Here is a 13022-nt window from a genome sequence, read left to right as displayed (position 1 = left end):
TTGTTAGAAAAAAAAAAAAATAAAAAATATATATATATATATAATACAGTAGTGTGTGTATATATATATATAGTCATTAACTTTTTTTATGGTGTGCTTGGTGGAATTTCGTTAGTAGAACAGAGGTTCTGTCAGAGTTAGTAACACTTTCATTAAAGGATAAGTAAACCGAATCCACTCTTTTGGATTCGGCCTAACATTCTGCGCAAAAAGTTTTTGGCCGAATACCGAACCTGAATCCTAATTTGAATATGCAAATTAGGGGTGGGAAGGGGTATATATAAATATTTTTTGCTTCCTTGTTTTGTGACAAAAAGTCACGCAATCTGCCTCCCCGTCCCTAATTTGCATATGCAAATTCGGATTCAGTTTGGCCGGGCAGAAGGATTCAGCCGAAATCCGTATCCTGCTGAAAAATGCAGAATCCCTAATTTTAAGCAATGTACATTTATTTATTTATTGTTTTTTATTTTTTGTTTTTTTTTTAATTCCAAGATATTCAAGAATAAGTAAACCTTTTTTTCCCCTAACTCTAAAATGACTCAGCTTCCCAGAACAGCATACCATAGTCACTGCATTCAGTTTAATCTGGTTTCTCTTGCCTAATTGGGGGACACAAGGACCATGGGGTGAAGATCCATCAGCTTGGAGAGTGGAAACTAACATGTTAATTGTGACTCCTTCTCCTGCTCTGGGCTTCATCCCCTGCCTCCTCCTATAGTATTCAGCTTCTTTTAGTGTCCTCAGAGGACTGGAGCAAATGGTCAGGACCACGGTTAAGATCATGCCACACCAGGGGCACCTGAGCTCGCTTTATGTGCCCCTCCAGCTGACTAGGTTCAAGACCTACCACAACGCCCGATAGCCTCCCCGCTCCACGGAGTACTGCAGGCTCGCTCCACCCCCCCCCCCCCCGTAGCTGAGTTCCTGCTCCTCGTAGGTCTGCACCAGCTCTTCGACAGACACTACGGATATGTCTTATACACAGGGGCAGACATGTATGGGCAATTCAAGCTGGACGGTTTGGTGAGTTTAATTAAACAAGCTCTCACAAAAACTGCTCCTTCCCCCCTTCCTTCCGACTTACTCGGCAAGCACTTCTAGCCTGAGGCCTTTTTCCTAAGCACTGTTGCGCCTCTGCTACTCTCTGTGTCCTGAACCGGCAAAACTCCCGCGCCTCTCTTTGCGCGTTCTCAGTGACGCACTTCCGGGACTAGGAGTATTCTGGCGGCAGAGAAGGAGCACCTGTTTACAGCACCGTAAGTTCTCCTGCACGGACCCTCGCGGATAGCAGCTGACAGGTACTCTCTTGCACTAGACCTGTCTCTCCTGCTGTGCAGTTTACTTCTGCGCGCCTCAGCCGCCGACCCTGACTCCTTACGCGCTCTCTCCCTTCTCGCTACAGACCCAGCCTTGCCTAAACCCAACAGCACACGTGGCGGACAACCCCTGCTCTCCTCCTTTAAAAAAAAAAAAAAAGAGGAACAGTTTATTGTCTTACTTGGCTATAATGGCAGACAAAACAGAGGAGCCCAGGACCTCCAAGTCCTCAGCACCCTTTCGCAAGACAACATGTGCTACCTTCCTTGCCTGTACACTTTGCAAGTCTAAATTCCAAAGTGCTTCGGCTGACCCTGTTTGTTTAGCATGTAGGCCCAACACTTCCAGCCCTACACCTCCACCAGCTTCCAGTGCACCCACTACAGACTCTGAGTTGGTTCGGGCACTATCCCTCTCACTTGCTGGCCTGCACAACCTAGCCCGCATCCCTAAAACACTAGACAAGGTCCTTGAATGTCTGTCTACCCCAAGAGTAGCAGACACCCATCCTACTTCCTCAAACCGCACCACTGTTTCACCTCCCATCTCTCCAGGTGAACTTCTCACTCATTCAGACGAGGAAGGGCAAATCCCTTCTGAGGAAGAGTCGGACCAGGAACATCCTGATCCAGACCAAGATAATGCCCAGAACACAGTGAAGTAGAATGTCTCATACAGGTGGTACTAAAGACTCTTAACATAGAAGACACTTCTTCAACCATAAAACCGGCAAAGAATAGCTTTAAGAGACAAAACTAAAGCTCATACATCTTTCCAGCATACGAACAGCTAGAAGAGATCATTAAGTCTTAATGGAAGACTCCTGACCACAGAGTACAAATCTCCAGATTCTCACAAACCTATCCCTTCCCACAAGAGAACATAGATCTCTGGTCAGCTCCTCCGGTGGTCGACCCACCCAATGACAAAAGACTTGAAGGGTTCTTCAAAGCAGCAATCACAGCATCTGGCACAGCGTTCAGACCGATTTTTGCCATTTTTTTTTTTTGGCTGGGTGGCAAAGGCTATGGAAGTCTGGGTAGAGCAAGTAGCTCAGCTCATCGGGTCTGAGGATCCCACTACAGACTCTATTCTCTCACAAATACCAGATGCTACAGCCTACATCTGTGACGCATCCCTGGACACGGTGAAAATGGTTGCCCAAGTGTCTGCACAATCCATTGCTGCCAGACGATTCCTTTGGCTGAAAACATGGTCAGCAGATCTCCCTTCCAAAAGATCCCTAGCGAGCCTTCCCTTCCAGGGAAAACAGCTCTTCGGGGCCGAGCTAGACAAGCTCATATCCCAGGCCACTGGTGGCAAAAGCACCTTACTTCCACAGGCCAGGCCTAAGAGACCTACTTTTAAGCGAAGACCCTTTTTTTTTGTCCCTTTCGCCAAGGACAGAGGACGAAACCACAAGCAGAAAAAAACAATTCCACCTTTCGCCAGTGTTACCTCTGCCAAGGGACAGACCAAGCCCTCCAATGACAAATCCACGTCCGCATGAAGATGTACCCACCCCCGAAGGGATTCCCTTAGACGGACACCTCAATTTCTTTCGGGAGGTGAGGAAAAGCCAAGTAAGAGACCAATGGGTCCTACATGTGGTATCCCAAGGTTATTTTATAGATTTTGTTCAGCGTCCTCGATGCAGATTTTTCATTTCCCGACTACCCACACGGGCCCCCGAAAGGGAAGAACAGTCATAAACGACCTCGTGTTGGCAGGGACAATTCAGCCCGTACCCCCAGTGAATCAAGGGAAGGGATACTATTCCAACCTGTTCATGGTCCCCAAAAAAGATGGCTCCTTAAGGCCAGTACTGGACTTAAAATGCCACTTCAAGATGGAGTCCATACAGTCTGCATCTATGGTAGAGATCGAATTCATAGACGTCAAGGATGCCTACCTCCATAAACCGATCCACCCCTCCCACCACAAATACCTCAGATTTTATGTGGCAGGAAATCACTGGCATTTCGTGGCTCTACTGTTCGGCCTTTCGTTAGCCCTGCGCACTTTCACAAAGGTTATGGCGGCAGCACTGGAGAGCCTCAGAAACAAGGGAGTAACGGTCATCCCATATTTGGACGATCTGCTTATAAAGGGCCCGTCTTCGGACATAGCCAGTAACAGTACACATCTCAGGTACTCCAGGTTAGGTTGGGTAATCAACTACAACAAGTCCCACCTTTCACCAACACAAAACATAGAATACTTTGGATTAATGCTGGACTCCAGGAAGGAAAGAATGTTTCTTCTGGTGGAAAAGGCAACCACCTTAAAGAGAAGTATTATCTCACTCAAGGGAGACAATCCAGTGACTCTCTGAACAGCCTTGCAGACTCTGGGTACGATGGTGGCATAATTTCCAGCTATTCCTTGTGCCCAGTTTCACACCAGGTCCCTTCAACACCTGATTCTACATCATTAAAGGAGTGATTGCAAGAACCTAGACCGCCCAATAGTCATTCCGGAACAGGTCAAACTCTCCCTCAACTGGTGGACACATCCACCACGACTAATACTGGGAAAACCCTTCCTCAACCATCAATGGACTGTTGTAACCAGGTTAGTGAGGTGTGCTCGGACGTGCACGGCTCAGGAACGACTACTCCTGATCAACTTACTAGAGATAAGAGCGATAGTTTACTCTCTGGAGCACTTCACAACACTTCTGTGGGGGCTCCCAGTAAGAATACAGTCGGACAACGTTACAGCTGTAGCCTACATAAACCACCAAGGGGGCACCCGCAGCACTAGAGGAGGCAAGCAAGATTCTACTATGGGCAGAAAACAACATACCTGCAATATCTGCAGTACACATCCCAGGTATCGAAAATTGGATGGCAGAGAAACTCTAGACCAAGGCAAATGGAGTCTACATCAGGAAGTCTTCCAGATGATAGTACAGAAGTGGGGACTACAAGAGGTAGACTTGATGGCATCCAGATGCATTGCAAGGTCCAAAGATTTGTAGCAAGAAGTCTAGAACCTCAGGCTCACGCAGTGGATGCACTGTTGATTCCCTCGGACTTCAACATGGCCTAGGTCTTTCCTCCTCTCGCTCTACTTCCAAGAGTCCTAAAGAAGATAAAGCGAGAAGGAACACAAACCATACTGGTCGCCCCCTTTTGGCCAAGAAGGATGTGGCTTGCAGACATAGTGGACTTGACGATTGCTCTACCCTTTCACCTACCACAAAGAGACGACCTAACACGGGGTCCAATCAGCCATCCGAATTCTCATGTTTGAGCTTTGACGGCGTGGCTCTTAAGACTGCAGTCCTAAAGATGGCGGAAGCTCCATCTGTTGCGATTCCCACTATGCTTCGAGCAAGAAAGCCAGTATCGGTCAAGATCTACCACAGAGTGTGGAGGACTTTCATAGGATGGTGTGAGTCCAATCACAAGGAACCTCAGAAGGCAACAGAGAGTGGCATATTGTCTTTCCTTCAGGAAGGCCTCAACAAGGGCCTAGCATTAAGTTCTCTAAAGGTTCAGGTTTCAACGCTGTCCATCCTTTTTCAGAATAGGCTAGACCTGCGGAGTAATATCAGAACATTCTTACAAGCAGCAATGAGAATAGTCCCACCATATAGATACCCAATTCCTCCATGGGATCTCAACTTGGTACTCTCAGTCCTGCAGGAAGAACCTTACGAACCAGTAGACACTATTGCGTTATCCACACTCACGGAAAAGGTGGTCTTTCTTCTGTCACGTCAGCGCGTAGAGTGTCCGAACTGGCTGCCCTATCCTGCAAAGCTCCTTTTACCATCATCCACAAGGATAAGGTGGTATTGAGACCAACACCTGACTTCTTACCCAAGGTGGTGTCAGAATTCCACCTAAATAAAGATATTGTGGTACCCTCTCTTTGCCCAGAGCCCAAGAACCCGACCGAAAAGAGATACGCAAGTCTGAAGCACTTTTGGTTATTCCAAGTGGGCCCAGGATGGGGACCAAGGCAACCATAGCAAAATGGATTTGGTCCACCATCATAAGAGCTTATGCGATAAAGGGGAGAAACTCTCCACTGAAAGTAAAAGCACATTCCACAAGGTCACTCAGCACATCCTGGGCAATTAGACATCAGGCCTCAGCTGTACCTGGATAGAGAACTGGCTAAAAGATAGACTACAAAGAGTGGCGGTTAATGGAACATTTTCTAATTGGACCAGTTTTGTTAGTGAAGTACCACAGGGTTCTGTACTTTTCAACTTGTTTATTAATGACCTGGAGGTGGGCATTGAAAGTACTGTTTTTCTATTTTTGCAGATGATACTAAATTGTGCAGAACTATAGGTTCCGTGCAGGATGCTGCCACTTTGAAGAGTGATTTGTCTAAGTTGGAAAACTGGGCAGCAAACTGGAAAATGAGGTTCAATGTTGATAAATGCAAGGTTATGTACTTTGGCAAAAATAATATAAATGCAAGTTATACACTAAATGGCAGTGTGTTGGGAGTTTCCTTAAATGAGAAGGATCTAGGGGTTTTTGTAGATAACAAATTTTCTGATTCTAGGCAGTGTCATTCTGTGGCTACTAAAGCAAATAATGTTCTGTCTTGCATAAAAAAGGGCATTAACCCAAGGGATGAAACATTATTATGCCTTTTTATAGGTCCCTGGTGAGGCCTCATCTGGAGTATGCAGTGCAGTTTTGGACTCCAGTCCTTAAGAGGGATATAAATGAGCTGGAGAGAGTGCAGAGACGTGCAACTAAATTGGTTAGAGGGAAGGAAGACTTAAATTATGAGGGTAGACTGTCTAGGTTGGGGTTGTTTTCTCTGGAAAAAAGGCGCTTGCGAGGGGACATGATTACACTTTACAAGTACATTAGAGGACATTATAGACAAATAGCAGGGGACCTTTTTACCCATAAAGTTGATCACCGTACCAGAGGCCACCCCTTTAGACTAGAAGAAAAGAACTTTCATTTGAAGCAACGTAGGGGGTTCTTCACAGTCAGGACAGTGAGGTTGTGGAATGCACTGCCGGGTGATGTTGTGATGGCTGATTCAGTTAATGCCTTTAAGAATGGCTTGGATGATTTTTTGGACAGACATAATATCAAAGGCTATTGTGATAATAAGCTCTATAGTTAGTATAGGTATGGGTATATAGAATTTTAATTAAAAGTAGGGAGGGGTGTGTGTATGGATGCTGGGTTTTCATTTGGAGGGGTTGAACTTGATGGACTTTGTCTTTTTTCAACCCAATTTAACTATGTAACTATGTAACTATGTGTAGCGCACCAGTAGGTGTTGGCTGTAGTATATATGAGTCTGCTTTCCTTAACCAGGTGACAGCCCAAGGCCCCAGTAACCAGGCACACAAGATGGCAGTGCAACAGGCACAACCTGACCACTTTAGGTTGCAGCTGAACTGTACAACTGGATTATCTCCCTGGATGTAACCACAATAAAAGAACTGGTGATGTGTCCCTTGGTAAGGGTACAGATGGTGCTCCCTCTGGTGCTGTTGGAAGTGTGCAGCAATGCTGTCAGCTCTCCTTGCACAATATGTCTCACCCTCCAATGGACTAGCAGGATAATGTCTGTTTTATAACTCCCAAAGTTCCTTAAACTGGTAGCACAAGGGTTAATAACTTACAGTTGACAAGGAACCTTGCTTCTTGCCACACTGTGGCTTTCTCCTTATCAAGATGGCTGACTGTTGTACTCCTGGATCACAATGGGTGCTGACAAAAAAACTTCCTCCAGGGAACAGCATCACACAGCTTCAAGCAGGCTGCACACTGCAGTGTTCTCCCCTTGCAGGTTAATAGCAGTCTCTCTCTCTGGCTGGTCACTCAGCAGGCTGGAACACAACCCCCCAGTCTCTAGATCTCTCAGCACATCTCTCCATGCTGGCTGGTCTCCCCTCCTGTTCCAGGCTGAATCCTGTTCCTGGCTGAGAGGGCAGGGCACAGACTGACTCCTTTATCATTGGCTGGAGAAAATCCCTTCCTTCCTGCAGTCTGAAGCATTAACTAGTTCCTCTGTACTGTAGTGGAAGGCATGGGGGGACTACATTACTCAGCAGTCTTACAGGTACAAACATTAAGTGTGCTACATATGTAACTATGAACAAGTTTGCAGAGCGGCTACCTGGGCATCCTTAGATACCTTCTCACGCTTCTACAAGCTTCACACACAGGCTTCAGCCAAAGCAAGCTTCGGGAGGAAGGTGTTACAGATAGTTCTTAACTGAGCACCTACTAAGAGTTACAGTGTCCCACCCTCAGGGGTTGCTTTGGGACATCCCCATGGTGCCTGTGTCCCTCAATTCGGCAAGAGAAAGAGATTTTTGTACTCACCGTTAAATCTTTTTTTCTCTTGACCTATATTGGAGGACATAGGCCTTCCCTCCCTGATTATAAACATACTCGCAAACAGTAGTAACAAAAATGTGCAACCTTGGTTGTCTTAACTTCAGTGTATAGAGGGGTTTTGGAGAGACTCCTTCTCTGTTTTGGGTTGCCATGAGTAGATCTCCTCTTCGGTTAAAACTGAATACTATAGGAGGAGGCTGGGGATGAAGCCCAGAGCAGGAGGATTAGTCACAATTAACATGTTAGTGTCCACTCTCCAAGCTTATGGATCTTCACCCCATGATGCCTGTGTCCCCCAATTTAGAAAAAGATTTAATGGTGAGTACAAAAATCTCTCTTTCTGAATAATAAGAGGAATTCCCCTGCTCCTGTCACCTACTTCCTGCTCTAGCGTTAAGCCCAGTCAGCTTTTCTCTCTGAGCTGTCCTTATCTCTTCGACTATGAAAGTAGTCGGAGAGGAGCCAGCTGCAGGTTAATGTGAGACCAAAAGAGAAACAGGATCCAGTGTGCATGTGCAGATTTTTTTTTATAGCCATTCCTGCCTGATCTGTTGCTCATTTCAGTTCATTCTAGTTCTTGGCACATGCTGCAAGGATGGTCAAGAAGAGCTCAGCTACTGCACTGTAATGTACTGGCAGCCCCATAATAAATTCTCAGATCACTTTGATTTACTAAATTAAAGGATAAGTAAACCTTAAAAAATAAGTTAATGTAAAACTGATGAGGGTGCTATTCTAAGCACTTTTGCAATGTGCATTTATTTAGTTTAGTTTGACCACCAAGTAGTCAAGGAAGTTGTCAGGAGAAAGAAAGAGGCTGCTCTGATGTTCTTCTGCTTAGGAATAAAATTAGAAATCTTTCTCAAATATTTCCTAAGCAGAAGAACATCAGAGCAGTGTCTTTCTTTCTCCTGACAGTTTCTTGACCACTTGGTGGTCAGACTGGTGGTAAAATGGCCAGCAGGTGGCGATGTAACAAAACTCATTCATATTAACAGTACATGTATCCCTTAATATCTTGGCATTAAAAACAAAATAAATAAAGCCTAATCAAACAAATGATTTATGATTTCAAAGTTGGCCACAGGGGGATGTCATCTTAAAACTCATTTATACAACTTTGCAAGACAAGACTGTGCACATGCTCAGTGTCGTCTGGGCTGCTTATGGATCATCATAAATCATCAAAACAGCACAAGTCAAATAATATCTGCCAGAAGCCGATACAGCAAGACTGATTAATAATCGGAATATACAGACTGCACTGGGTCCTGTGTTGTCATGTAATCTAATGTGGATTTTATAGTTTTTGTATTGTTTAAAGGACATGTAAACCCCCCCCCCCCCCCCCATAAAAATGTAATCAGTGAACGGCCTCTCTGAAATATTTAGATAACTGCCACTCTGGTTGTTAAAAGGTTAACAGTAAGGATGTATGATTCCACTGATTTGTGCATAATCCCACTCACTCGTGCATAATCCTGCTCAATTGTGCATAATCCGTCTCACTCGTGCATAATCACAATCACTCGTGCATAATCCTGCTCAATTGTGCATAATCCGTCTCACTCGTGCATAATCCGTCTCACTCGTGCATAATCCCACTCCCACTCACTCATGCATAATCCTGCTCACTTGTGCATAATCCCATTTACTTGTGCATAATCCCACTCACTCATGTATAATCCATCATAATCCAGATCACTTTTATGCATAATCCCACTCAATCATATGCATAATCCCACTCAATCATATGCATAATCCTACTCACTCATATGCATAATACCACTCATACATGATATCCCACTCACTCATGCATAATACCACTCACTCACATGCATAATCCCACTCATACATGTATGAGTGAGTGGGATTACATGTATGAGTGGGATTATGCATATGAGTGAGTGGAATTTGGAGTATGAGCGGGATTATGCATATGAGCGAGTGGGATTATGCATGAGTGAGTGGGATTATGCATATGAGTGAGTGGAATTACATGTAGGAGTGAGTAGGATTACACATACTTGCTAATAAATTTTCATTACAAAAAAAAACTTCTGAGCAAGGTCATCAGGCGTGGCTGGATATACAAATATAAATGATGATGTAGCCGATAGAAAATGGGCACCTAGTTGAAGCACATCTTGCATTCAGGAAAACACTACAGTGCAGGCTAACGGAGGGGATACATTAAAAAATGTGTACCGTTTTTATAAGAAACTTCCTGACCCAATACAGAGACAATGATGCTTTTTGTGTGGGGAATATGTGCCCAACCTAACGGTGGTAACGGTTTACATGTCCTTTAACACAAACTTTCTCCAACTCTCCATAACCAGTGGCTGCAGCAAAGCATCCTCCAAATTGAATCCCAGTTTATCTGTTTAAATCTGGCTCCATGATCTTTGTCCCTGCAGCTGGAGTTGGAAACAGTAAAGGGGATGTAAAGGCAAAAATAAAATCCAATACAAATCTCTACACAGTCGCCGACTGCTCTACAGGGAAACAAACAAAGCTGCTTGAGTTCTGCACGGCTGGGAAGTAAGGCGGGGGCTCCCCCTGCTCTTCATAAGTATGATTGTTTCCCTGCCCAGCAGCAACCGTCTGATAATTCCTATCCACAGCAGTAAATGAAGGGGGAATTTCACTGCAAACAGTCAGGTTTCTTATAAAAACGGTACACATTTTTTAATTAAAGCATATTGGAGCTAGGTTTCTTTTTCATTAAAGAAAGTAAAAATGGGATTTTATTTGTTTGCCTTTCCTTGTCCTTTAAAGGAGAACTAAAGCGTAACTAAAGAAGTAGCAAGAAATGTATTACATGATGTTTTTGGCTTCTCTACCAGCCCAAGGCAACCACAGCCCTTTAGTAGTAAAGCTCTGTGTCTCCAAAGATGCCCCAGTAGCTCCCCATTTCTTTTCTGCTGATTCACTACACATGCTCTGTGCTGCTATCACCTACTGCGTTTAGGGACCCACTCACAATATACAGTACACATACAATAGAAATGTCACAATATAAGGCTGATTAGTTATATCTAGTATAGGTCAATCTAAAAAAAATAAGTTATTATGATTAGTTATTAATACAGATAATTACTACATGGCAGCACAGAAACCAGTGCAATCAGCATCAGAATTTAATAATCAGCCCTGTAGCATCATCTTATATTAGAGGCCGACCCCCTTTTCTGCTTAATAATTTGCGACGGCCCCTAAGCTTAGCTTATCAACAGCTGCTCAGAGCCCACTGAGCATGTGAGTGTCCCTTTCCAAGATGGTGACCCCCTGTGACAAGTTTGAAATCCTGGATCATTGCTGCTATTGTGAAGCTGAAACTTTAGGCTGGTGCAATAAGTTCACTATATAAAATATGGCATTTTTAGCCATATTCATTTTTAGAGTTTAGTTCTCCTTTAAATGATTCATATACTGTTAACTTTAATGAATTCTGTTACAACAGCACCACCTGCAGTTCATTATCCAACCTGTCTGACCACCAATCTGAAAGATTTGAGAAAGGTTTCCATTTTTTTTTCCTAACCAAAAGAGCATCAGAGCAGCCTCTTTCTTTCTCCTGACAACTTCCTTGACTACTTGGTGGTCAGACTGGTCGGAAAATGACCTGCAGGTGGTGCTGTTTAACAAAATTGATGTACATGTACAGTACGTGTACCTTTTAATATCTTGGTAATAAATTTATGTAAATTGCAAAAGTGCTTAGAATAGCCCCCTCATCAATTTTACATCACTTATGTTTAAGGTTTACTTATCCTTTAACTTATCCAGGTCTGGGATTGGGCAGTGAACAATAAGGTGTGTGTGCCCCCCCCCATAGTATAACCAAATGTCATTGGTTCTGTTTTCTTTCTTGCTATAGATATGATGCCTCTTCTTCACAATTACATCACTGTGGATACAGATACTCTGCTGTCAAACCCCAAAAATGTGGAGATTATCTACACCATGTGCAAGAAGGTAGGAAGCTAAGGGGTTAAGTGCTGGAGGTAAGTGGGCATATGGCTGTGGCATTTGGACAGTGTTTGCATCTTGTTGTGTCTCTGGCAGGTATTAACTGGGGATGCCGGGGAAGATGCTGAGTGTCATGCAGCCAAACTCCTGGAGGTCATTATTCTTCAGTGCAGAGGCTGTGGGATTGACCAGGTAATATGACTGCAACATTGTGGTTAATCAACAAGTAAAGCAATAAGAGCCCATATTCTTGTGTGGGTGGAAGCTGCCATGTTGCACAACTTTAACATAGTAACCATGTATATAGGACAAGTTGTCTCATAACTAGATGTTGCAGCAGCAAATGAATGGGATTCATAATTATTATGCTCTTGCTTTATATTTCCACAGTGTATCCCACTCTTCGTCGAGGCTGTTCTGGAGAGGTTAACACGAGGGGTTAAGTCTAGCGAGTTGCGCACTATGTGTCTGCAGGTTGTAATCGCTTGTCTCTACTACAACCCTTCCCTTCTCCTAAACACCCTGGAACAGATGCGCTTCCCCCACAGCTCTGAACCAATCACTGCTCAGTTTATTAACCAGTGGGTGAATGATACCGACTGCTTCCTGGGGTAGGTACTGTATTAATGGTCACCTAACCATGATAATGCTTTTTATTCTCTAGTTCTGTCTGCAGCTGACTAGGAAGACTTATACTGTAATTAACCGTTTATTTCTTTAATCCTATTGGCTCCCTTGAGGGGACGTTGATAAGTGAGTGATCATATAAGCACAAGAGAGGGGAGAGGTGAATCAGTGGGGAAGGTAGAGGAGAATTCAGTAGATTGTGGGGATTGAATTTGGGGGAGAATGGGAAAAGATTAGTTGTAGTAGATGGTTGTAGTATGATATACACAGACAGGTGGGCCACACTTCACTCGATGACCAATGGGCATCTTATGTCTGAAGCCTATATAGACCCTGTATGAGGGGATAGCATAACCCTGTGATCGATACCTGGTTGATCTCCAATAAGGGTTTCACATATTACTTCACAGGGCCCCAGTTTATAGCCCCTTAGCCCCTTGAGCTCTTTGCTCACTAAGTACAATGGGCCCCAATATAAAAGAAAAAAGCCCAAATCATTTGCATGCCCTTTTTTTTTTAATTAGGCATTGTGTAGGGCATTCAGCAGGGCCTGTCTGGCAAACTCAATAGGTCGTCTTTGTCCTCTGAGCCATCAATCGAATCAGCCCAATTTTGACCAGCTCGTTGGTGGTCAAGCAATCAACTCTGCTTGCCAGACAAGTCTCTGATTGTTACAAAAGAAGAGTGCCAGATGGGAGGCAGAGTGTAAAGCACTCACCAAATTATTATACTGTCTAACTTTCCCTTTGATCTGATAAC

General features: G+C 44.1%; 1 protein-coding gene across 1 annotated transcript in view; it reads left to right on the top strand.

Moving 5' to 3' along the window:
• Window positions 1-13022, top strand: part of LOC108710748 (importin-8-like) — a 45078-nt gene that overhangs the window by 20656 nt on the left and 11400 nt on the right. The window contains exons 19-21 of the mRNA XM_018251908.2: window positions 11545-11642; window positions 11733-11828; window positions 12027-12247. Of these exons, the coding sequence (XP_018107397.1) occupies window positions 11545-11642; window positions 11733-11828; window positions 12027-12247 (415 nt within the window). The remainder of the gene's footprint in view (window positions 1-11544; window positions 11643-11732; window positions 11829-12026; window positions 12248-13022) is intronic.

This window comes from Xenopus laevis, chromosome 3L, assembly GCF_017654675.1.
Source record: "Xenopus laevis strain J_2021 chromosome 3L, Xenopus_laevis_v10.1, whole genome shotgun sequence".
In the NCBI taxonomy this organism is placed as follows: Eukaryota; Metazoa; Chordata; class Amphibia; order Anura; family Pipidae; genus Xenopus; species Xenopus laevis.
Note: the sequence above shows the minus strand (reverse complement) of the source record. Positions and strands in the feature narration are given on the sequence as shown.